At 38.9% G+C, this 27,118-nt stretch overlaps 2 protein-coding genes across 4 annotated transcripts in view; one reads left to right on the forward strand and one right to left on the reverse strand.

Annotated features, from left to right (window-relative positions):
- The window catches only part of FAM185A (family with sequence similarity 185 member A), a 38,003-nt gene extending 18,246 nt beyond the window's left edge, over positions 1 to 19,757 (reverse strand). The window contains exons 1-4 of the mRNA XM_042018435.1: positions 19,233 to 19,757; positions 13,389 to 13,498; positions 9,374 to 9,466; positions 4,845 to 4,983 (exon numbers count right to left, since the gene is read on the reverse strand). Of these exons, the coding sequence (XP_041874369.1) occupies positions 4,845 to 4,983; positions 9,374 to 9,466; positions 13,389 to 13,498; positions 19,233 to 19,599 (709 nt within the window). The 5' untranslated portion in view covers positions 19,600 to 19,757. The remainder of the gene's footprint in view (positions 1 to 4,844; positions 4,984 to 9,373; positions 9,467 to 13,388; positions 13,499 to 19,232) is intronic.
- A 299-nt stretch (positions 19,758 to 20,056) lies between these two features.
- The window catches only part of CCDC146 (coiled-coil domain containing 146), a 69,679-nt gene continuing 62,617 nt past the window's right edge, over positions 20,057 to 27,118 (forward strand). For 2 of the 3 annotated variants that reach the window (XM_042018427.1, XM_042018428.1), the window contains exons 1-2: positions 20,057 to 20,196; positions 26,398 to 26,558. In XM_042018427.1, coding sequence (XP_041874361.1) covers positions 26,409 to 26,558 — 150 coding nt within the window. In that variant the 5' untranslated portion in view covers positions 20,057 to 20,196; positions 26,398 to 26,408. The remainder of the gene's footprint in view (positions 20,197 to 26,397; positions 26,559 to 27,118) is intronic. The other variant, XM_042018429.1, reaches the window with a different exon arrangement.

Here is a 27,118-nt window from a genome sequence, read left to right on the forward strand (position 1 = left end):
CCTGGACCCACTGAACATTTCCTAGTCCCTCCAAACTTATGTGCATGACAACCTCTTGTCAACATTTCCATTGACTTCAATCTGAGTACGTTGGGCAAACTAGAGAACATCAAACAAAAGTGTGTAAGGCACAAAATGTAGAATGGTCTTCTACTGAACTTGCATCACTTTAAGCAGGCACTGGTGTTCCAGCCTTAAAATTTCAAAGTATTTATTCTTCCCTTTCATGTATAACATCAAGAGAATCTGGAAGGAGGGGAGATGTACCTCATAACAGAAAAGCCATCTATACTACTAACAGTCTCTAACTAAACTGTAGAAACTTCTACAGTTCCATGTGTAAATGTCTCATGAAAAATGCTTTAAATTAGAAAGTAAACCACAATATATCATCCCTGCCATTCTCTCATCCTCCCAAGAGAAAGACAAATGAAGAATAAGGCTGATCACAGTAACTGAGTCAGTTTAGTAATACACAGTAGTCATAACTTTCAAGTCTTTCAGAAGAGGTTTTAAAAATTGCAAATGGATCAAGCTCTACCCTATCTTGTGTAACTACACAGTAGTAAACAACCATTAGGGCAGAATGCATTCCACTGTATATGACCTGTATTTTTCTTAGTGGTTCATGGGCTGAAAGCTAGAAAAGCAGCCTATCATCAACAGCTTAAATTCATCTTTTCAAGCACATACTGAACAAAATACTTAGGGGTTCTGAAAATCAGAGCAGAAACAAAAGCATATTTCAATGACCTTGATGAAAGATGTTTGGCTTCACTCCTTGCTGTTTTTAAAAGGCATGTTACAATTATCCTACCCTTTTCCCCATTTTATCATGGCTAACACTTAGTTTGGTACAACCTACAAGAAGACCTAGGGTTTTGTCAGCAGGCAGCTCCCAGGGAGCCAAAGGTAATTATATTCTGTCAGCATATAGCCCCTGGGCCTGCTCTGTCTTTTCTGTTTTGGTAAGTAGATCCTTGAAAAATATTCAACATATAGAAATCAAATTCCTTTTAACCACATACTTATATGGCAGAACCACCAATGCTGTGCAACATCAAGACAATATATTGGTGTGGAAAGCTCACTTCAAACATCTAGCTAGAACAAAAGCTGCTTTTGAAGCAGAAAGGACTGTCCTGCTGTGTTGTGTCCTGCACTGGCTACAGACTGCACAGAACTGAATTTTTGGTCATGTAACTGTTCTCTGAAGGCCAACACTTCATTTAGGATTTTTAAGTCAGGCAAGTATTTCTTGGGCACATCAAGGGCAAAGAGAGAAAGACCTGACTAGAGGTAATTACCAGTTTATTACAACCAACTGACTCCAGCATTGTAATGCAATACTATGATATCCAAAATATAATAATTTTAACAGAATATTGATAACAGCGCCTTAGTGTTTTGGGGTTTTGTTGCTTCTGAAGAAAGAGTCATCTTTTCTATCATCTACAAGCTTTGCCTCTACATGAACATTGCAAAATTTCAAATTACAATTTTGTAATCAGGATCAGTAGTATAGGACCAGGGCAAAAGATGGCTTTTGGGATATAAAGGCAACAATTTATGCTGTGTTATTTATATTCTTTTTTTTTTTTTTTTTTTTGGAGGCTCTTAACAGGGCAAGATTCTTTTGATATACAAAAAGGAAAATAAACCATTATGCAGCTTTTTACCACTTAAGAAATTAATTTTATTTTCATTTCTTTGTAGACATGTCTGTACTTTAGTCTGATGAGAATTTAAAATGCAAAGTTACAATTCCACTCTACATGAGTGAAATCCAGAAATGTAGCTGAAATGTATGGAACACACTCTGGTATATCATGGGGTATACTTTCTGGAGGGATTATAGAATACCAAGCTCAAGCATTGGACTGTACTATCTTTGGAAGATGGCAGATACTCTTTGTGTTATTCAAGTCATTGACAAGGCAGTTGTATGTTTGCCCTTTCCTGTATACACATTAGTGACATATGTATTAGCAAATACATAAAGTAACCTCAATAACCATGTTTTCCAGCATGATTCTCTCAGATAATTAAATTGTTACTAGACTATGACAGAATAATAAAAGGTCAAGTGCAAATATAAAGTCCTGCACAGGCTTTACTGATGTAAAGCAGTAAAAGCTGAGTGCTGCTTGCAAAGAAGCTTTGCAGGCAAGGACCTGGGCATCTTGATGGACACCATCTCCAGTGGGAGTCAGTAAAGAAAGTCAACTGCACACTGAGCTGTATGATTAGGAGTATAGACAGCATGTAAAGCCCTCCTGTGAGATTGCATTTAGAATATTGTGTCCAATTTTGTGCTTTCAAGTCAAGAAAGACACTGGCATACTTTAAGGACAGAAGGGTATTGAGAAGATTAGGGGCCCAGACCAAGCTCCAGGCGCTCTGAGAGCATCTTTGTTTTGCTTTAAAAGGAGAAGGCTGAGAAGGAGTCTTCTTGTGGTCTTCAACTACCTAATGGAAGGGCATAGAAAAAAAAGACATTCTTCTCATGGCGATGCAGCAAGAAGGAAGAAGTAACAATAATGGATACAAGTAATAATGGAAATTATGATTTCTTTTAAAAAAATGTTTTTTTCCCCACCAGAAGAATAATTCAGGACTGGATCACGATGTCAGGAAAGGTCATGCAATCTCTGGACTTGAAAATATTCAAAGCTCAACCAGACAAGGCCATGAGCAAGCTTGCTCTGAGCCCACTTTAAACATTAGTTGGGAAAGAATTTGATATCTAGTCTAAATTTGAACTAAAGTTATAAAAGAAATTGATAATTAATGCAACTCCACTCAAGACTTTGGGACAGCTGCAAAGAGGGGTTTCCTGTTCTTCCCATGTACCCCTTTGTAGAGAAGGTTCACTGTAAGAAATTTCTCAGGATCAGATTTCTTTTTCAAGTGTCAACTCAAAAGCTTAAGAGCACCTGACATCTCTAATGCCTGTTAGAGATGCTGATGAAAATTACCCAAAATCAACTCCTTCAAAACAATGCATTACTCATTTGCCACAGGAGCATGAAGCATGCAAATGAGCAACTGTGAAAGTTTGAGCACTACCAGTGTCATGAGTGTACAGCCTGAGTTTCAACCACACAATGTGTCTCAGACAGGTTTGTAAAGTCTGTGCTGCACTAGCTTCAATTTTCCCAGAGGAAAAGCAATGAAATCTAGCTTAGTTTTGTGCATGATGTGCTGATTTGATGCCAGCTATAGCATCAGCTGTACGGAAATGATGACTTTAGCTGGCCAAGAACAATCTGTCCAGGTGTTTACAGACAAAACTATCAAAATTGAACTACCTCATGAGTAAAAACCAGAAGTGAAAGTAACCTTTTTTTTGAAACAGAAATTTACAGTAGGAGTTATCTTGTCTGCTAATATGTGTTTGTAAGTGTACTTTAAAAGCCTGTGCTCTTACTATTAAAACATGATTGAGGAACATGGTATTTTACAGAAAATGGGGTTTTTTTATCAAAAAAATAGACTAGAATTACCAAGCAAATGTTAATGTGCAAATTTTTTTAAAACAAACAGCTAAAATAACATTAGGTGTTCCAAACCCATTTAGCAGAGAGGTCATAAAAATAATCCTGAAGAAATGTAAGAAATGTCTGCATAATTTGGATACAATCTATTTGTTTTCACATTGTTCTTCAACTTAATGACAACAGGCATTACTGAAGGAAGTAAGTCATTAACTACAGCAGTTATGATTTCATTTTTGTACCAAGAAAATAAAAATAAACTCTTGGATGTGCACAGAGACATGAACCTGCTCACAAATTGATCACTCCACAATATCATTATATTGTATAACATTAGAAAAAATGAAACAGCACATCTTATCAGATGGAAGCACCAGACATAATACAAGTCTACATGTTAGAAAAATACAAGAACAAGAGGAAAAGCAGCTTATTTCTGTCTTTGGATGCTAAAATTAACTTTAACTAACAGGTTTAGAAACCATTCTCACACTTAACATAAATGGACAGAGAAATTGCTCCTTCAAGGAAGAAAAAAAGGCATTCTCTAGCAACAGGACAACATAAAATTGCTAAGAAATTGCACCAAATTTTTTCTAAGGGATATAGCTGAAAATCTGGAACTCTGACTGAGATGAGTAATCTTCTTTGTACATCCCCCAGTTTGTTTTACTCAATGTTAAATCACCACAAATGTATTACGGCACAGTTTGAATTCAGTGGGAGTTTTCTTAAGTCAGAAAACCACACCAGACCTGAACCTCAACTGCTGTTTAAATAAAAGACTCTGTAGTTCATTAGTTTTAGTTCTAGGGGAAGGACACTAAAGGGTAGATGGATTAGAGACTGCTAAGAAGTTCTAAGAACTTCTTTTAACAACAGGAACTGTCATCACTCTTAATATAAGGTGCCAGCAAACACACTGGCTATTTCTAATAAAAACTTCTAATTACAACTGTCTCCTACAATAGTTCTTAATAGATTATATGAGCTGCTTCTCCTATGAAGAAAATAAAGGATGGGGAGAGGGGAAGATAAGCCTCCTGACGACTTTTAGTATCATTTTCATTGCTGAATTTTAAAATATTTTGATGTTCTTAGTATGTGTAACATTTCTTTCCTGTAATATACACTTTTTGCTATTAATAACTCTGCTTATGAATTTGTTTTCAAAACACAGTCTGCTAGGTGGCAAAAAAACAACTGTCTAACAGAGATAGAACTGTTCTACTCATATTCTGTGCGCAGCTGATTTAGTGATAGTCTACTGCATTAGTCCATTTGTTACTGCGAACATTACTGAACACCTTCAAAGCAGCTAAATTTGTGACAGATTTTCCTTCTTACCATGAACACTTCCCAACATAATATCACCAGATTCTGAAGAGAGAGATGCTGATTCTGCATAGAGATACTTAGTTTTCAGCAGCCCATCCTCAGTAGATATGTTGATGGTTGTCCCCTGCAGCTTCTCTATATTTACACTCTAGGAGAAATAAACATAATGGAAAATTTGTCATCACAGCTTGAAAAAGCAGAGGGAAGCAACACTATTAAAACACAAAACAAATGGAAAGCTCTTGTTGGTGCAGGACAAATGGAATCAGATTCTTAGTTAAAGGCTACACAGGACAAACCAAAAAACCTCTTCATCCAAGAGCTCTGACCTAAGAACTAATGATTCTTCACAACATTCCTATGAGTTATTACATCCATTGTTCAAGTGAAGAACCCAAGTAGTCACAAACAGATAAAAAAAACCTTGATTTAATATTCAAAAATTAAACACTCCATTTTGAAAAGTAAAAAAAATTATTAACTTTAATAATGAAGACTGAATCTTCAGACAGCATTATGGCACTTAGAGCATTGGTGATCAGTTTTCTGCCACCACAAACTGAAACATCCACTGTCTTTGTTACATAAAGCTATTTATGAAGATTTTTAACTGGCTAACTTTGCAGACATATCTTTGGTGAAGGTTTGCAAAAAAGCCCCACCCAGCTGCCCTTTTTCTCAGCATAATTTTCCTATTACCTTGGTTACTCAGGCTTCTATTCTTGGACTTCAGCCTCAAGACATACAAAGCCTTGAAAAAACAGGGATAAGATCTCCATTTCTACTTCTTTTCAGTAGAAACAGAGAGAAAGGATAGAATATGAAAAGTTGCACTATGAATTTGGGAAATCAAAGGTGACAGATGAATTATCTATGTAAAAGTGATGAGCCACGTGATATAACTTCAATCTATTTGAAAAAACAACAATTCACGTGCTTGTGCAACAACCATATGAAACTGAACTCTATTCTTTCTCAGTTAAATTTGATTTATGGTAGAAACATGCAATAGTTCATACTCAAACCCCTGCTCAATTTGGTTTTATTTTGCTTATGCAGACTGTCAGTGAATTGCACAAAATCCTTACTCATTACAGGAAATGATACATGGCTTTCTAGATCAAACTGTGCCTTACTCGAACTATCTCTAATCCTCCTTGTCATTTTAGCATTGCTATCTTGTGCAAAAAGAGTTGATATAAAAAAATAAATCTGTCTACCCTCCCAGTCTAATATTATATAAAGAATAAGCTGGATGAAGCAAGGGGTATTCTGACAAATAGCCACTAGTGTTACACAAACTCAATGCTGCATTGTGTCCCAAAAATTAAGCTGAAGAGACTGGTTTGGTATGGACTATATGACAGCCAAATTATACTGTGGCCTTACCCACCCACTCATACTGAACTACTAAATTTTAAGATTACAGAATGGACTACTGGCTTAAGACTCTTCCCATGATGCTACAATACAGATTAGGTCTCCAATAATTTAACAAGTTACATTAAACTTCAAGAAAATCAAAATGTTATGCTAGAATTAGAGATACACAACAATCAATATCTACAATCACTGCAGGTTGTAGAACTATGCTACAGATAAAAACAAAACCCAACAGTATTAAGGCCCAATTTGTCACTACTGAAAGGGACAGCAATTGAGCTTTTTCTCTTCTAATGCTTGCAACAAAACCCTAATAACCAGGGATCTTAAACATAAATTTACATTGCATCTGTCCTAAATGCTTTCCACAAAGTACTCCCCCACTCCCTCACCCTGCATGGCAAAATGCAAACCTGCTGTGACACATGGCCACAGCAACTAGTAAAGGGAAAGCCACTCATTTTAGGCTCTATGATCTAACCTGTTCTAAAGAGTTAAATAACTTGCAAAGAGCATTTCCCATTTGAGCAGGGCCATCACTGATATCAGCACAATGAAAATAGAGTAAAGCACACTTCAAAGAGGAGGAATACAATAAAAATATCTGCATAGTTTGGGTAAAACTGGCTGTCTTGTGACATTCCTAACTAGGAAAAGGAAAGTTCAAAAAGCTACCCCTCTTATTATAAAATGCAAGTTTTAACTCTATTTAGATACATTATTTTATGTAAAAATTAAATGCTTTATTGTAAACAGTCTCACACACCAACACATTTACCAGCCTTAACTACCTTTCTTAAAATTACAAAGCAATAAAAAGGGTTGTCTCAGCTCCAGATAAAAAGAAGTTACTATAAACAATAGAAGAAAAACTAGCAATACAAAGAACACTTGTTTCAGAACAACCCAAATCAGGGTAGGGGCATGGAGGAGTGGGGAGTCAGACTGCTCAAATATAAGAATAAAAAAAGTATTTTAGATGTGGAACGCATGGAAAAAATAGGATTGCTTTTCAATTAGAATAAATATGTTTTCAATCCCAAGTTCTTTAACTCTTGTGGATTTTTGGCAGAACATAGATGTCTGGCTCTACTAAGCAAGTGTTATAGAAAAGTCCCCATGGCACAGATTAGCTAATAACTCCCCAGTCAAACAAATTTCATTATTTTTGTCCATTGAACCACCAGATCTTCTGGAAAAAAATTCCTTCCCTTGGGCATAGAGCCTTGAGGGTTGCAGTTACTGAAACTGACCACATGCTCAAGTTCCATTGGTTTCATCTGCATAAATCTGAGAATGCTTTTGCACCTGAACACATTTTCAAGCTAACAACTAACATCTTGCTATGTTTAAATAAGACATACACAGATCCTTCCCCGCATATTCCTGCTCTTGGCCTTCCTTTTTGCACTATCATTGTTCAAATATTTTACTAGTGTCTTCTCCCATTACCTCCCTTAAAAAATATTCTTCATTTCTCAAGTGCTTAGTGCTTTTTACCACATCCTCTCCCTCCCCACCTCCAGGAGGGGGCTGGAAATGCTGACGGAGCCATAATTACATAATGATGGCTGCAACTGATGGAAGAAACACATACAAACACACAGAGGAGACATAAGGCTGACTGATTATTAACAGAACTGGTCAACTGAGAAAAGAAATCTGTCCTTCCTAAATACACTGCAAAGTTTGTTAGTGAGAAGTTCAATAAAATAAGCTAAAATATTCTTCTGTAGCTGTGAATTTGTGCTAAAATGACTCACTTCCCTCAAGTTACTACAGCTTTACAACTCTAAGATTGACTTCTTGCAATATTACACACTATATACAAATATTTATGATCACAAAGAATCACTTCAACTTAATCTGTATGAAGATTGTTTTATTGTTTCAAAAGGATGATGTTTCTGAAAAGAGTTAATTTTCTAAAAAGCATTTAAAGGCTCAAAGCAAAACAATTTTCTGAGCTATATTTTCCCATACAGATACAATTATTATACTTATTACATAAAAGGCAGTCTAACACCCACTACAAAGAAACACAGATAAATTAATGCTGACAGTTTTTGGAAAATCCAATGGTAACTTGCTTATTTTACAGCAGGACATTAAGAACAGCTCACAGCTGGCTCTAGGTAAGTGAATATATGATATGGGAACCCAAGCTACAAGGTATGCAACAGTGCCAAACAACACTTCACAGAGGTGATTCTGGATGCCTGGAACGTAACAGTTTTGTCTCAAATCTATCCTTGGCAATGGAGAGTTACCCCCACTCTCCTCCTGATTCTTCCCAGTGCTGTTGGTTTAAAGGGTATCTATGGATTCTGACAGAGCACACATCCAAGCTACTTCCAGGCTTGGCTTGGCTCCACACGTTCATACAGCAATGCCTCAGATCTAAAGAATCCTAAAGCAACCAGTTGCATGGACATTATGATACCTAAACACTCAAGTTGAGCCTAAAAACAAGACTGGGTGTGACAACTGCAGGGATTTTAGCTCTACATTATTTTAAATAAAAGAGAATTGCCTACTTATGCCAAGAAACAAAACCTGAGCGCAGCTGTTTGTGGTTAGTCTCATACTGCCATCTACTGAAAAAAAGCAAGCTAGTTCTCTACAAAATTGCTTTCCTGTTCATGATTCTTCCCACTGCATCTCATAGCAAGATTATATGTGATTATATTTCTTCAGCTGCAAGGAAATTGGCAAAACCTTCTACTCTTCCATTCTTACAACTGTGTAACACTAGAAGTGTACAGCATGTACAAATATCAAGCCACTATCCACGGGACACTAAATTAAACTCCTGGGCCTTGTGCAGAATCCAAGTGCCTAGGTATCAGCCAAGGAGAAAGTTTAAGAATGTTGTGAGGGGTCTATATAATTAGAGCTGATGGGTTATATCAGTAGAACAACCTCTGTGCTGATGGAATGATCACATGCTTATTCCTGCTTTCTGTGGAGCCTGTTTTTTAATCCAAATCAAGCATAGGATAATATAATTTAACAGACAAACCTAAGAAACAGTGAAATGACAAACAATCAATGAGGGTTACTTACATATTCTTTAGCACATTCTTCAAATTTAGTCATTTTACAGCAAACAAGCAGAATAAGCCACTGAAAAGAAAGTTTTACTTCCTACATACCCCTTTTTCTGTTGCACAAATATCTGTATTTCCATGAAGTGTTCCAAGACCAATTACTTTGCCACCATTTGTCCGTATATCAATTTTATGGCTCTGAAAAAAGTTAAAAAATCATACCGTTAGGATAACTTGTTTTCTAGTTATAGTTATCTTGTTCTGCAAGTTGTACCACATTAACCACTGCAAACCTTAGTCCTGCAAGCAGAACCAGGTTCTACAGAGCTTCACTGCACACAAATTCTAATTAAAATCATTTCGCATAAGGCAAATCTCAAGTTTTTAACAAATAAGCCAGGTTTCAATTAAAAGCTGCTCTATAGCCCTTATACCTTTCAGGTGTTGCTGCATACAACCAGCAAGAGAAAAAAATACAGAAATACACATAAACCAATCTCAAAAAGCAAAAAAAATAACACCAGGTATTGAGAATAAAATGCAATCATTTGTAAAAGGGAAAAAAAAATCTTGAAAAAAATCAGATTTAAATAATCTAATTGTATTCATAAACTGCAACTTCACAAATCTGACTTCAAGAAGTCTACAGATCTCCACAGCAAAGTTATTTTGCTTAAAGTCACTAGCATAAACATGGGAATAACAGAATTTTTTTAAGTATTCAGCAATTTTTATACGTAATGCTGAATAAGCTTATACACACACCCCCCCCTTTCCTTCAGTTTCCCACACCACCATCTCCATTTTCAGATATATTAGTTTCTATTGAAAAGGATATTATTCCCATGGATTGTATTTAATTTAGGATACCATCCATCAAAAATATCAGAAATAGTCAAGAAACTTAGATTATAAACACCTTTCTGGATAAGGAACAAATTGCATTATCTAGGTCTAATCAGATGGCAAGAAGGTTAAAGACTTAAAAAAAAAAATTACATCAAGTTTCCAATATGGAAAACATGGACATCTCCAGCACATTCCTGATGAAACACCGAGAACCAGAAGTTTCATGGGGTTTCATAAAGACAGGAAGAATTCTAGAGCACGGTTTCTTTACGTTTATGTTCAAGTCTTGCTTCCCCCTCTTCTTTTAAAGGTGTTCTCACAGTAAAATGCAACACCCCTTGACACTACAGTACTGCTTCAGACTTTTTAAAGGCTGGAAATAACTCAGCTGTTCAGTTACACTTCTAAACAAATGGAATAGATTGTTCTCTCCTTATACAGTAATAATATGAACTAAATGTTTCAATCTGGCATCACAGCTCCATTGAGGCAGCTATACCAGGCTTGTTATCAGAAAAATGGTTAAACAGCAAATCCTCCAAATATATAACTTGAGAAGAATATAGGAACTTGCAAGATTGGAAGAACTAGTGTACAGCAAGGGCTCAACAATATGGCCACTGATAGTTCAGTAAAATAAAACCACAACATACACACTAATTCCCCCCATCCCAAATTATTAGAATATCTTCTTAAAAAAAACCAACAAGGCTTTCAGAGATAGGTATCTCTAGAGACACCTAACAGACAGAAGTATTTGCTGAGAGAAGAAACCCACTTATAGTGGTCAAGTAGCTTTTTCACTAAGAGGGAATATTCCACCAGCTGAAAGAAAAAAGCACTAATTTGTCACAGGGCTTCTCTGAGCAAGGGAAAAAGGTTTGAGTAAAGAAGAGGCAAAAAGGCTGTCAAGGCCTTAACAGATGTCAAAGGAAAACCAGAAAAAATTGTTCAGAAGTAGAGAAGGACACTAGTGCAGGACAAATCAGGCTCAGATGTGGTGTGTGGTGAGGAAGCATAGCAGGTCCGCTGCCTGTGTGAGCGAGATGCCTGGAAATTCTTGTTATCACCAACACAGTCAGAGTGAAAAGTAATTGAGGAATATGGAAACATAATTAAAGGGTCTCCCCAGTCCCATTATCACTGACAAACTGTAATAAGAAGCAGTAAGAAAAAATTTTAAAAAATAAGCACTGCTTTCTCAATAAAGAATTTGTGAATTATTCATACTCTGAAGAAGACCTAGATGCCATAACTGTGGTTTGGAATTACTGCTGCTATCATTTGACCTGGAGGCTTAGAACAGATAGGGTGAACTGGACTTTAGCCAATTCAAAAACAACCACCACCCAAAAAAACCCCCCAAAACCTCAATAAACCAACCCTCAACAAATCTCACTGCCTGGGTAATGTCTACTACACCAAAACTGCCAGACAAAATCCATTAACAAGCCTCATAGGGACTCATTCTTTCTGCTCAATTACTAGCATGCATGATTAAGGAAAGTAGATGCTAAATCTCTAAGTCTTTTGAAAAGACACTGAAGACTATATTAAAAAAAAAAAACAGCTGTTTTTTGAATTACAAATTATACAAACAACTTCTTGTGAGATAAGAAAATTAGCAGTTGTGAAGCTGTTTGCTGGTGCTCTTGAATAATCCCCACATGACGAGATTTTTTTCATTTAAAGTCACTCATTGATCAATGATCTTTTTCTCTCTCCTATAAAGAAAGGGTCTCCTGCTTTGGTGGTTAATGAGGTTTGTTAATGCTAGTGAAGGAACATTGAAACAGCTTTAATCCATCCAGGGGAGGGCACTATCACTTCAATTTGCTCAGTAAAGTACATTCCCTAAAGGGGAATCAGCTCTTATGCTTCACTACAGCATCTGGTCTATAAGAATTTTATAATTTTGGGAAAACCCTGAAGGCTAATACTACTGCTTCTCACTAATAATTCTGCTTCTCTGATATCAGAGAAGCTATATTAGAATTCCTGAAGCTATATTAGAAAAAAATTAGTTCAGTCACCTCACTAGAACTACAGTAATTAAAAACAAGATTAAACTGAAACCCAGATCTTAATCTTTAAAATTCAAGATTTTTCACATCTTGGATTGTATTTGAGTCAAGATTCCCAGAAGATAAGTTAGCAGTCTTTCCTCAAAATCATCTTTTTCCACAACACCACAAAAAATTCTTGATGCGATGGCATGCCACGACTACTGTCATTATTGCTGGCCAAAACCACCTTCTTTTCTCATATTATGCAGTTTCTCATGTACTATTGTTTTCATTATTATATAACAGCGTAACTTTTAAACAAAACTTTAGACAGGCAACACACAGTACTCTTAGCTTTTTGTTAGATTTTAGGTACCTTTGTAACAGTAATACGGTGAATTACACAGAATCTGCAAGGTTCAAGTTGTCTGTAGTTCCCTAGATGTAGAGAAAACCTAGCTCTATTGTATATTAAATTCCTCCCTAAGCTCAGTTTTCCCGATGTCCATTATAAAATCATCTCTTACCGCAATAGAGAAAAATGTTGAAATTTTTTTTCATATCTCAAAAAATTTGAAGAGCCATTCTTTTGAATTTATACCAATTCCCAGAGGTGCAATCCCAAACATCAAGTGAATTGGATATCAAATAGCACCTAAGTCAGATAAACTGTAAATAATTTTACAACAGCTTATGTCAGCAAACTTGGAGCCTTAAGACTGAAAAAACAAGGTCATGCCTATGATATATACAGTATATATCAGATATATTTCAGTCAGGTATTTTGGACATGTAATGTGTAACTTCTGATTGAAAATTAACTTAAAGGGTTTGTCAATAGCTCTGCTATATCAATTATAAAAAAACCTCCAACCCTCCCCCCCCAAAAAAAACCAGCAGCATGCTGCAAAGTCTCGACTGAGCAGGCATAACAGTTAACCTACTAGACAGGAAAACCCAGTCTATTTTTTTTTTTCTTTGAGAGGCAGGGAAGACAGGGATCAGGCTTACTGCTGTCAGTGTTCCTGCTGGCTTTGGCTATCACAGATACATGGACTTCTGACTCCACGTTATTTACTGTTATTGACTTTGTGCCATAATTGTATGCAATAATTAAAGGTGAGGTGCTATACACATCGTAATACTATGAGTGTTGCAATGAGAAATACCAGAGTACTTCTCAGCTCCAGAACTGGTATTTAAGTTTTGACACTATATCCCACCACACAATCCCCTTTCAAACAGTGGGGGAGGGTTCTTTGTACCTTTATTGACTGCAAGACACTAGTCCCCTTCTCTGTTTCTATTTTGCAGTTATCACATTCTATTTTCTGAATCTTCACGCAGCCAGTCCCTGATGTTTTGATATCCAAATCTAGAATTAAAAGAGTTTTATTAGCAACAGAATGAGAAAAGTCAAGATATCTTTAACATAGTATTTGATCACATTATACAGTAACCATATGTAGTAAGGAAAAAGAGCAGCTTCTTTGTTATTTAAGAACCTGCTTGCTAAGTCTGGCCACACACTTTGACCTGCTTGAATAGTCACTATCAACCACGGACACTGAAAGTTTAGTAAGCAAGCCTGTGTATGAGCCATCCAGCTCCAGGAAAGAACATTAAGAGGCAGAAGAATGACTGTAACCTCTGGCAAAAAATCAGGAGGGTGTGATCCTTTAGTGAAGTCTCATCTTCTTGCTTTTTTAACTTCATCTCCTAGCCGTATCTATCACCCTAGCCAACAACTCCATTAAAAATTCTACTTTGACACTTGGGCACCCTGACACACATTTTGGGGTAGAAGGTCAGCAGGTGTCTGAGGTCACATGTAGAGTAAGAAGGTTCAACAGCACAAATACATTGCCTTGCTGCAGCACTACCATCACAACCCCAAAACAGACATAGAAGCGTTGGTGTGCGTCATTCTCCCCAGACTTCTGGAAAGCCTGGCATTCCCCTGGCATGAAGAAGCATGTTTGCCTCTAGTCTGAGCCACCTCACCTTGCTACTGTTCATAGACTCCTACAAAGAAAAATCACTAGGTCTTGTAGATAACATGCAGGAGCAGCAGAAGTATTTTTCTGCCAGTTGTCTCACCCTTGGGTTTAAGGAATGGGATGAAGTTTGAGAATGTACAGTCTGGGGATTCTGTCTATATTAATAATCATTTATAGTAATCATGTATATTAATGACCACCATAGTGACTGGCAAAATGTAAAGGCAGGAGAGGAAAAAAGTGATTTTGTTCTAAGGATAAAAGGCAGAAAGAAGAAAAACTGAACAGCAATCAGAAGTGTTTGCTGCAAGACACAACTGAAGGACTAAGCGATAGTGAGCCCCATTATTCCCTAAAGGAAAGCAGATTATCTGGGAAAGAAACCTTCATTTAAGCACACGTGAAAGTCTTCCCTTCACCTGCACTTCCTGCTAAAGTTACCAGAAAGATGAAAATAATCACCATTATGTGCAAAACAAGTTTTGCCACAAGGAGATTCCCAAGTCAGACCAGTGACCCAGCAGAGCCTGAAGATCAATACTGTCACACTGCTGCCCAGGACAGGTGCTTCCTGGAACCATGACAACAGTAAGCTTGCAGACCATGAAGATGAGACACTGAGAGGTCCAATTAACAACAAATGGAAGTTTTTTCACCTGACAAATAGGAGAATCCAAGAGACGGAACTAAAACACAACATCTTTGTAGCAAGGGTGCTACCTCATGGCTATAGTAAGCCAAGAGGTTAAATTTAGTGAAGGATGTAGACTGTGCTCACAGGTAACAATTCCTTAAGAAAAAAAGGCTACAAGAGGTAGACTGGAAAGCAATGTTGGTTTTGAACAAGCTGTCTTGCCCCAGACTGCTCAATTCACCCACTGGACAACTGCACAGTGCTTGGGAGGATCTACAACCAAGACTATTTTGCTTTCTGAGAACAGAGTCCCAAAAGACTATTTGCTTGTGCAAATCTTTTAATTCAATCAGCCTGAAACCCTCCTGCTCTTGTTACTTCTGTCAAAAGGGATGAGGAAAAGGCTTGAGAGTATTCACTTTAGCCGTGATACAAACTCACTAAGACTTCTACAAGAATAAGGTTAATAAAAAAATTTCTGATCCTTTAGAACATATTATGGCCATCATTTGAAAGGTGGGTTAGTAGTGTAATCCTAGCTATCAAAGATGGGTGCTAAAAGAGGACCCATCACCAAAGAAACACCAGGGACTTCTGGAAATACACTTTATGCATTGATCTTCTGCGGAGTCACAGCACTTTGCTAGCCTTGACATAGCAAAAATTAGTGGACAAGGAATTGAGCCCCTCTGTCTCTTTCCCTTTGAGTTCCCAAACCAAGGATAAACATCTCCATAAAGAAGCGGGCAGAAAGCTGGATAATACTGCCAATGAAATTTTAACAAGGAGGAACAAGATACAATCTGTTTTGGTGCCAAAATTCCAAAAATAGCCAGTTTGATTCCTCCCTAGCAGAGACGAGGACTGAAGCCAACTTTAGCCACAAAAACCACAAAGAATGCATGAAGATCTTTGTGGTGTAAAAGACTCACATCAGAAATAAAGGTATATAGTAAAAAAGAAACACTTTGGTATCAGAATGTAGACAGAGGTACCCCAGGGTATTTCAGCATAAGTTACCTTAAGCTATAAGACTTGAAATAGACTGGATAATTATTTATTTTCAGATGACTCAGCAGCCCTAGACTACTAGAATTATCTCAAATTACTGTTATGCAAGACCTCAGTTCACTTTACTTCTGAGTACTCATGCAGTCAATGTACAGTAACCAGAAATCAAAGAGCAGGTTTCAGGTTTAATTAACACATGCGAAAATAAACAAGCTTGATTAGACAGAAATTCCTTGAAATCTGCCATTGATGAAGGTTAAATATATCAGAGAGGATTATCAGATCATGTATGATATTGAAATACTATACAGAGCTCAAAACTAGACACTAAGACAAACAGAGGACCTTTTGGTACTTGCCATACCAAGCTGCTTACAGGTTGCCTTTGGTTTAAAATGCATACTTAAGCTCAGCATCTTCCACACATGCTCTTCAGGCACTAAGGAGTTTTAGATAACTTGCAGCTTCCTGGATGAGCTCCAACCTAAACTGCGAAAGCTGTTATGAAATGCCTTAACTTCCAAAGTGAAGAAAACAAGAACACTGAAAAGACATTCACATCAGCCTCTCAACTTCTTGCAGCTAAGTGACTGGTAGAGCTCAGGCAAAACGGTCTAAGCAGAGCAGAGTTAACATCCTCCTCACACATTCAAGGAAAGCCAGAGAGAAGCCAAAGTGTTTGCAGAGCAACAACAGCTCCTTTCTGGTTTGAGATGTGTTTTTACAAAGGGTAAGATCTTTTGCTTATCCAATGATATTTAATGGATAATTTTTTTCTAAATAAACAAACACAGCAACTCAAGCACAAACTAATCCTCAGAAGATCAAAAAAACAAACCAGAGCTGAAAGGACACTTAAAAGTAGAACCTCAGTGGCAAGCAAAAATTCTACTTCACCAAGTAAAAACTTTAAAAAAACCCAGAAAAAACTACACAACTTTACATTTTTGTAAATATATCTCTAGATACCCCGTGATAACAGCATGAACAGACAATACTAACATCATGCTAGTTACGGGGTGACAAGGAGCAACTTGTGTACATTGTAATCCACAGATTGTCCAGGGAACCTGAATTGCATGAACTTACCGCAAACCCAAGTGGAACAGCTTAGAAAGCTGCAAAAAAAGAAAATCTGTTTCAAGAAGAAAGCCCCTAAGACTGTCTGCAGTTTTGGCTGACATTCAGAATATAGGAAGAATCTCAAAGACAGGACAAAAGCTAAATTATTTTTTTCCACCAATCAGGATTCGTTATAGAGACTTTCAAGAAGGCGCCCCACATTGAAATCCTTTATGAAGACTGAGATTCTCCACATCTTAATACAATGAATTCTGCCCCTTGAGAATAACCAAGTCTGGAGTGACTTGTAATAGTCACTCAGAGATCCTGGAGAAACTGAAATATTAAATGACTACAGTATCCAGACACACCTGGTACCAGAGAATTGAAGGGTAATAAATGGGACACTGGGTTTGTTTGATTCCCAGTAATTATGGCATGGACTCTGTGAATGTGCTACAGACAAGCCAAGGTAATCTTGCTGCTTGCCAAGCAAAAGAGGAAAAGAAATAAAAAGCAAAGCTGTAAGATTGTAACTGAAACTTCTCAGGTAAGAGTCAAGTCTACAAGACTCCTGGAGAAGACAAGTCTTGCTACAGTTCAGTGACAGAGACAAAGAATATAGAGATAACAGTTGACCTGTTTAAGAGACCTAACTTAGATTTTCAAATGTCTTTAACAATATCCTTAGTTCCGTATTGTCTTTCAACTAAAAGCTAGGCACCACTTTCAACAGTACAAGAAGCTGGAAGTCAGCACAAATAGCAAGGTTGAAAACTTTTATCAACAACACCAAATTATTCAGACTAGTTAAAAACTCACTGACAAATTGCAGGAAGACCTTGGAATGCCACATACTCAAATGATAAAATAGCAGGAAATTAAACTATGGGACTCTGCCAAGAGTTTACCAGGAAGTTTTCACTCTGAAACTGTTTCCATGTGTAAAGGGACATGCAGAAGAGATTCACTGAGGGGCTGAGCTGTATGAGGCTCTGAAAATCCTATGATGAAAACAGTTGACAGCTAAGAGAGTGCTTAGATGAAATATCATTATCATTTACATTTGTTCTGTTCTTACTCTTCCCTGAGCATCTGTTTATGACCAGAGACAGGGCAGTGGGCAGCTGGACTCACAGTAGGAATCAGTATGGCCATTCTGACAGAGCAAATCAGAGAGACCCCTAACTTTAGTTACAGAATATTTGTGCATATATTAGTTGTTAGGAAACAAAACAGACCCTAAGTTTTGATAAACATATTAAGAAATACCCTTTCAGTTATAAGCCGTGTTTTTAAAAGAAGCAAATTATAGGGATGAGTAAGACTGGAAAATGTGAGAATGATGTTATGTCAAACCTATAGGACTTCTCCATTTTGAATTGCATACAGTTCAGGTCCTTCTAAAAGAAAACAAGAAAATAAAAAGCATGTTGCAGAATTTATCCTAAGATAAAGGGTGCGGGAAAAAGCAAGGTAAGATAAAAGGTGCAGAATACCTTTGCTGTATGTAACACCATATTCTACAAAAGTCATAGATTACATGTATGAAGAGTAAGTAGGGTGGGATCATCCATCATTTCTCGTATCACAGCTGCACCAGGGCATCAAATGAAATATAGCATCAGTCTTGAATAATTTTAAGCAAAACAAGAGACCAGGTGCACTGTACATCAAAAAGTTTTTCAGCATGGTGAAACATTCTGCACTGTATAGGAAATTCCCTAAATCCACAGGAAAATTCAAAAACACATTAATGACTGAACACAAATCCCTGAGTTTGTACTTCCTAAACTTAGGGCCACTGTCAGAATTTCAGTTCAGCAGAGATGCTTATTGTTTTCAGCCACTACATATGCTCTCCCAAATTGTGCTCCATACAAGAAACCCTGCACAGATTTTAGCCTTGTACCCAAAAAGATAATGCAACGTTTGTAGCGGACAAGGGAGCCCTTCCTGATATTTCATCTGTATCGTTACCTTCTAGGCTTTTTTGATCCTGTGGGTAGCCACTTAGCATAACAAACACTGATGGAGCTGGTGGATCCAACAACCCTACAGGGAACAGCCCTTGGAGAGCAGGCGTGCACAGCTCATGCTAAGGATGCCGTCTGGAGCCGGGTCTTTTCTGGAGCAGCAGCTGCCAGAGCACAAATGACAGGGCGCGTTCTGAGCGCCACTCACCAGCTGAGGTTTCAGCACTAACTACTGCTGGCAAAAAGGTCAGCAACAAATCACGTATCCAAACACCCAAGAAGTCAAGAAACAAAGAAACAAAACGGGATGTTTTGAATTAGCGAGGGCACAATGCCGTTCCACAACACCGGCTTCCAGCCGAAGCACCAGCGCCAGCCCAGCCCCCGGTGAGCTCCCCCCGCTCCGTGCACCTGCCCCGCACCCACCGAACTTCACCGGCGTCCGGACGTCCACGGCGGCCTTGCTGTCCACGCCGTCCGCCACGATCGCCACCTGCCCCAGAGCCTCGTCGTGCTCCACCCGCACTGGGTCCCGCTCCCGCCCGGGGCTACCGCCGCTCACGGCCACCAGGACCCGGTCGGCGCCCGGGCAGCGCTGCGGGTCCAGCGGGCGGACGCTCACCTGGCACGGCAGCCGCACCCGCAGCCGCCCCCGCGGACTCACCGAGAGCGCCCACTCCCGCGGCGGGGGCGGACCGGGGCCGCTGCGACCGCGGCGGGGGACAGGCGGCATCCACCGCCCGCCCGCCGCCTGCACAGCCAGGGCCGCCCAGCGCGGGAGCAGAGCCCTCATTGCCGCCGGCGGGGCGGGAGCGCCCGGGAGCCGCGTCAGGAGCGCCCGGGACGGACGGGACGAGGCCGCTCCTGGAGGGTGGCCGTAACCCCCGGCCAGTCACGTGGTGCGGCTGCACGCGGCGAGAGACACCGGCACGGCCGGTAAACAGGCGGTGGCTCCGCCGCGGAGGCTCCTGGGAGCCGTAGTCCTGTGGCGCGCGGAAGGAACTACAGCCGTGCCCGCGGGCCTATCGGAGAGAGGGGGCCGCGGGGCATTGCCGAGAGTCTGCTCCTATTGGGCGGCGGGGCGGGACACCGGAACCAATCAGGAGTGGAGGGCAGCTGAGGCGGGCGGAGGCGGTGCGCGGGTTGCCATAGCGACGGAGACGCCGCTCGTGCGGGCCGGGCCCTGCGGCGGCCGGGAGGGACTCGAGGGGGCCGGGGCCGGGGCCGGGGCCGGGGCCGGGGCCGACAGAGGCAAAGCCGCGGCTCCGACGTACAGGCGGGAAGCGAGTCCAGCGGCGCCGCCACAGCCCTGTTTGAAGAGTCCCTGAGGGCCGGGAGTGCAACCCCGCCGGGGCCCAGGGCGGTGCCGTGTCGCGCGTGAGGAGACGAGGTACCCGGGGCGGCCTGCGTTGCACTTAAGCCTACGGCGAGTCTGCGTGTGTTGCAATGTCCTCGGTCAGCTGGTGTAGAAGCAGTTTGGTAGACGTGTTGGAAAAACAGTTTTTTGTTGTTGGGTTTTTTAAATGATAGTGCAAAGCACCCGAATTGCTGTCTGTCAGTAAGTTTTGGTCAATATGCTATGTGTTGTACTCCTTTTTAGCAGTTCTAAAGCCAACCAAATAAATATTTTTCTGAGCTCTTAACAAGTACACCATGAGACTATTGTCCTTACAGGGTTTACAAACAAGCGGGGAACCACTTAATTCAGTTTAAAAGACTTTTCTGGACTTCATAGCCCACATTAACATTGTATAACAATTTTAAAAAAGGGGGTGGGGCGTGTGAGCAATAGATGATGTTCAGTCAGGGGCTGAGTTCTTGTCATAGTTGTAGTTTACTGTCAGTACTGAGAGAGAAACATGCACAGAAAGCCACATTGTCTTAGCGACATTGCAACACAAGAAATAATGAAATCTGGGCCTGTTACTTAATTACTGTCTCACTTTTGCACTCCATGTGTTTCTTTTTTATAAATAACCATGCAAGCATGATACTTAGTCATCAAACATTTTTCATCTCATTAGCCCTGTTTCCATTTCTGTCTGACTTTGACTATTTATCCGAAATGACATCTCAGTGTCCAAGAGGAAAAAAGATTGTACTAGTTTTTTGGTCCTTTGGTAATTTTCACTGTGGGAAGTTTAATATACACCAATAAAGCCCTTTAAGTTAAATTATTTCATTGGTTTACATTACTCAGTCTCAAAAAATCCTTAGGTGAAACACAAAAAGGGCCAGCCTGCTTTGTGATAATCTAGTATAGAAAAATAGAATTCTAGAAAGTCAAAAAAGTATCAAGAAATATCTTGGAACATTATGGAGGCTGCAAGTTATTTTTTTCAAGTCTTCAGAAATAGTTGATTTGGGGAAAAAAACCTACAAAATTCTCACCCTTGAGACCAATACCAAGTTTGGATGTCAGATTGTTTGTCAGGGAAAGTTACAGATGTATAACGAGTGTGTTGCAATGTGCTATGACTCCACTAGATGACAGCCAGTTCAGCAAATAACTCCGTGATCCCACTGTTCCAAGGGAATCCGGTCTCTGGTAAGGTGGGGCTCACTGCTGCCCCCCTTTCTCCCTGAGTCAGTGCTGCTGTTTCTTATCCTTGACTACCACCTCCTTTAAAACGACAGTGCTGCTTTCCCACAGCCCCCTTTTCCTTCAGGATCTTGGTACCTGATGCTCCTCATGTAGGCAGAAGTTTATCAGTGCCCACAATCCCCAGTAAACTGTGCTCTGCATCACCTTTAATATTGTCGGGTTTTGCATAGTCGAGAAGTTAGTTCCAGAAACCATTCCAAGATGCTTAAGGCTCAGTTTTGTTTATATTTCATTGTTGCTGTTGCATTTTCTCATTAGATACACTCTAAGCATACTCACATTGTTAAAGATACCGTACAAAACAGATAAAAAGTAATTGCTAGGAAGAAGTTCTTTCTCCATACATATGAAACCTCATGTGTTTAATGTTTTACTTACGTTGTCTATATTTTTGCTATATTGATTCTGTTTAACTTTCATGCTCCTGTTTGGATCAGCTGGTATAGCATGTAGCAGACTCCAACAGTGAAAGAATATTGATTTGTTTGTTTGTTTGTTTTCTTCTTTTGCTTTCTGGCTTGTCATTTGCAGGAATAGAAAGGTATATCAAATTTATAAGTGAAAATTTAATTAGAGCTCCACTTTTGATAGCTGCATGATTTCTTAGTGAACTACAATGCTTATTTGCCATTTTACCAGATATTGGTGGTGTTGTATGCCAAAGAATATTCAGTATTCAATGCAAAAGGTAAAAAAACCCTAGAACTTACAAAGTGATATAAAATAGATTTTAAGCCAAAGTATTATCAGAAATACTTTTAGGCTAAGGTGAGAGAGAGATTTCAAGGAAAGAGGAATTAAATAAAAAATATTTACAGGAGAGGCTGTAGAAGGAATACATTTTTCTAACTTTTGTATTTGGAATTTATCACAAACAATCACAAACTGCTGCAGGTACCCACAGGTTATAAACTTAGTCTGCCTGGGTAGGGTTAATTTTACCCATTTGCTATAATTGTAGTGAAGAAATAATGTGACTTCACTTCTTAGGAAAATAGGGCCACCTTTATTTGTATTTTGGTTATTTTAGTGGTGTATTTCTGAAATGCTTCCTTGAATCTTCTTAATTCTCAAAGTGTATCAAGGGTTCAGTGGGTAGGCAAATTATGTTTTGTTTGTTTTCTCCTCTGTACTTTAGCGTTGCAAAGCACACAATGGTTTGGATTTCAGGGATTTTTTGTTTGTCACGCTACCAGAAATTTTCTGAGGAAATTAAGTTCCTCATGGAAACCATGTGAAATAGGAAGTGGCAAATCTTACCATTCAAATTCTCCTTATCTCAGCCATATCTAATTAGAAATCCAGCAGAAAAAGCCTGTGTGTGGCTCAGGGTGATTCTATCCCAAATAGCAGAGACTTGAAAACAAGGGAAAACAGTGGAAATTATGACAGAGATTGTTGAGCAGTTCAGGTGTGTGGTGTGCTCTCATTTCCCCAAAGCAGTGAGATTGTACAGTCTAATCAAACAATTTATTCTGATTCACATGTGTATTATAATGTCCTATTGTACATGATGTAGTTTTAAATTTAATTATCATTTAATGTTGGCATGATCTTGTTGTTTAAAGACACATCCCTTCATGCTGAAGCACAGGCTCTGCCCAGTTAAAACACAAGGTCTGCTTCTTTAACATAAGGGAAAAAGCCTAAGAAAATAAAACTCTAGGGGGTGGAAAGAGGATCACTGTGTGATCAAATAAATCTATGGAGCTCCTGCTATTAATATTGTCTGTAGGTCTCATCCTCTCTCTTTGAAGAGGATATGGTAGAACTGAAAAAGTTTTGGAAAAGGATGATAAGGACAGTGGAAGGCAGAGAAGGGCTTTCATGCCAGTGACAGCAGGTAGATTGGCTGCTTCAGCCTAGAGAAAGGATTGTCAAATGAAGATTCAACATTAGGAATAAACCTAGTGGCATAGAAAAGTTGTGATTATCCAGTAAAAGAAGTAGGTGATATCAAGGAGCCAGATTCAAAAGCAACAAGAAGCACTGGTTACTCATGTCATGCACAGGTAAAATGAAAATCTCCATTCCCCTGGATTTTATCAATACTGAAAGTTTTGTATGAGTTCAAGGAGAAAGGGGATGGGTTCAGGGAAGCATCACCGCACCATGACTGGTGGGTACTTCTGTCCCTCCCCAGGCATCCAGTGTAGGCTGGAAGTGTGCAGAGATAGTTGATGCGTCTTTATACATGGAGCTGCATCTCTTTATGCTAAGAATAAAATTTTACTACTTTTTGCATCTGTCACCCTGAAAAGAGTCAGTGCAGCTAAGTGTCACCTACCTGGATTCTGCACTGATTTGTGTATCAACATTGCTGTTTGCTAGAGACAGACAGAAGTAAAGATGCTGAAATTAGTTTGGGGAATCTGAGTTCAGACTTTTATTATTGTTGCTGCCCTGAAACTGTTCACAAGAGAATTCTCAGCCTGATTTCACCCGGGTTCCAAAACAGCCTTGTAATTCCTGTTCTCTGCAATTCTGTGTCTTGGATCAAGGCTGTGATATTATTTGCAGTTTTACAGTTTGAAAACATCCATACTTGTTGGGCTATTCCGTGAAGTTAGAAATCATGCCACCTTTCAGTACTATTTCAATTAGAGAGTTTATTTACCAGATACTGCAGACACAAAATTGCCACTTTGTTGAGGTTTATAGATAGAATTTTATATAAGCTGAATTGTATATTTAGTAACATAGTAGGTAATGGAAGAATGCTAAACCTATTTCAATGTTCCATAAACATACATATGTTTTGTTACAGTCTGCCCCCTCTTAAAATCACATGGAGACAAGGGCTTGTCACACCAGCTGAGGCTGCCTAATGGTTTTTCTCGGTCTCAGATTTCTATAGTTGTGTCTTAACATAATATAAACTTTTCAGATTCAGAATTTTTTTTGGTCTCTCCCTGCCCAGCAAACTGGAGTCTTGTTAAGGACTCTTTTGTACTATTCTACGGGGAGGAAGTATATTTTTGGCTGATGTCAACTGTGTGTTTCACATACAAATATCAACAAATATGCCTACACCCATGAAACTCTCGCATTTTGGCATTGTTCTACTTAGAGGTTCTGCCACAGTGCTTTTTCCTCTGTCTAAATTGTTTCAGTAAGTTGAGAGGAATAAATAAAACTACAGTAGCCATAAGCATAAAATGCATATGCTAAAATATTCAGCAGTTCTTTACAGATGAAAAATTGCTTGCTATTTATAAATGTGTATACATGTTTATGTACAGTAATTCAGAGCTTATTTCTTGGCCTCTATGATATTTACAGTTATTTCACAATGTTTTGACTCCTCCAGGAGGGATCATGAAATTGCTTTTTCTTTCCGTAAGCAAATACAGACACTGAAATCTCTCTAAAAGTCAAAATGTTCCTGAAGGAATTCCAAGCAGCACTGAAGAAAGTAATAAACTTGCCAGTTTAACTTTCAATACCTTTATAGACAAGTGACTTTTCAAAAGGTGAATACAAACAAGGCAGCATTTTTGTATCCATTTTTCTACCACAATTATAAAAAGAGATTATATTTTTCTTAACTGTCCGCTTTCTGGCTGTGGAATGCCAAATTTCTCTGACTGTTTCATTGGAGAGATCTGGTATATATTCTTGAAATACTCTCAAAATTTCTTCTTAATTTTATTACAGTTTCAGTTTTGGTTGTCCTTGATTTATAATAAGATGTTCTCTTTTAAAAAAAGGGAAAGGTCTCCCATATGTTATGTGAAAGGCTGAATGATGTCAAGACTGCCTAATTTGAAGAGGATTCTGCATCTTTGGCAGCTGATAGGGGTTTTATAATGATATGGTTCCATAGCAGAACATAATGTCTTCTGCATAATAGCTAATTCTGGTGTCAGGTGAACATTTGCAGAAGTTGATGATCTCTCTCCCAAAATTTTGCACAAAAATGCTGTGATACTGATCTGTCCATTCCTGTCATCTACAGACAACTTCAGTGAACTTGTGAAGGAGTTCTTGAATTCCTCCATCCGAGCTCCATCTCCGCTTTGCACTGTGCTTTGCTCTATAAATGCTCTATGCCTTCCCTTATCTCACCATGTCATGGCAAGGTTTCTGTGTGCCTCACAAGTCCCTCTTCCCTTCTCTTACCTCTATAATATGCTTATTGCCTCTGTTTGATCATCCCATGTCTCTTATATCTTTTTCCTGAAATGTTTTTGTCATCTTTCATGCTTCTTCATGCAAAAGGTTGGTATTTTAAAACTCTTTGGATATGCAAAACTCTTAAGATGCTATTATGCCAGAAGATGGATTTGTCAGATGTTAATTCACATTTCATACAATGATGAGGACCAACCTGATGGACACTGCTGTCTTACCATGGTATCAGGAGCATTGTTCCCCCTTGTATTCCACCTCCCATTTCCCTCATCCACATTGGCATTTTCATATACCTCTGAGAGTTCTGATGAACTTGGGAACCAAGTGCTGGACCAAGGTAGTAAACACAAAGTTACATGAAATTATAGAAACTTTATGGCATTAAGTCTCATCTTGATGAGAAGTAATTACTAAATGTCCTTAGTCTAACTTTTTCTAATGCAAGTATCTTAGAGATTTCTATTCCTAAATAACAGCCATGAATAGGAGATTTTCTCAAATATAAGTGTAGCAAAATTATCTTTTCCAATACCCCTACTTGTTCCAGCTTTCTTTATGTTATCTCTCTGTGCATTTATTAAAAGACTGTGTTACCTAACTGGAATAAGAGCTTTCTTTAGGATATTTTAAAAATACTCAAAAGGATGGTAGAGTGATAGTGCAGCCCCTTGCATGAAGTCTTTCATGAAGTTGTAACTGTAGACTTACCTAGTTTGCTCATATGGTGACTTCTGTGATTTGAATGTGGGTCTGACATCTTGATGGAGTGGTTTTTACACTCCGCATTTATCTTTCACAATCATATATATCCTGGATCTAATGAACTGTATTGGTATTTTTGTTACTTTCTAGAGCTTTAAACAATGAGTCAGGCTGGTGAAGGAAGTCCCACTGACACAGAATTGGCAACTGAGAATGAGTCACCTACCCGTGCACCGACTTCAATAGCTCATAGCCAGGACGAGGCACCCACTGACGTAACAGCAAGTCCTGCATTTCAGTTTTTAGATGAGGTACTATGTGCCCCAGCTTTCTCTGTCTGTAGCAGTGCAAAGTAGTTGTTCTGAAGTGTATCTTTTGTTGTTAATAATTGGAGGTCGTTACCATAGACTATCTATATCTTCCCTATTTCCTTGATTTTTTTCTAAGTGATAAGAAAATTTTGTGAAGCAGTATCATGTTCCTGCTGGGAATGCTGTGCTTGATACATAACCATGTTATTTTTTTCAGTGATCATGACCTTAAGGGGAATGAGAATAGAGAGGTCTTGGGTTTGGTCTTGTAGTATTCTATCTGTAGAGGTAGTTGCATCATGATTTTTAAAAAGGCTACATGGCTGCAGGAAAAATTGCAGGTAAGTGGCTCCTGAGGCACTATTAACAGATGATGGTGATAGAAGGAACCTTTGGGAACTCAGTTTCTTTTGCAGATTTTTTTGTGTTAAATCTTTCAGATTACTAGAAACATTTTAAAATTTAAGCTATCAAATACAGATCAAATGGAATCCTTAAAAATGTAAGCCAGAAGAGCCATTAAGAGATAATCCAATCCAAAGTTTGCACTGAAGTGGATT

The sequence above is a fragment of the Corvus kubaryi genome, unplaced genomic scaffold (assembly GCF_017639235.1).
Source record: "Corvus kubaryi isolate FWS band 111438036 unplaced genomic scaffold, C.kubaryi_AGA036_p1.0 137, whole genome shotgun sequence".
Classification (NCBI taxonomy): Eukaryota; Metazoa; Chordata; class Aves; order Passeriformes; family Corvidae; genus Corvus; species Corvus kubaryi.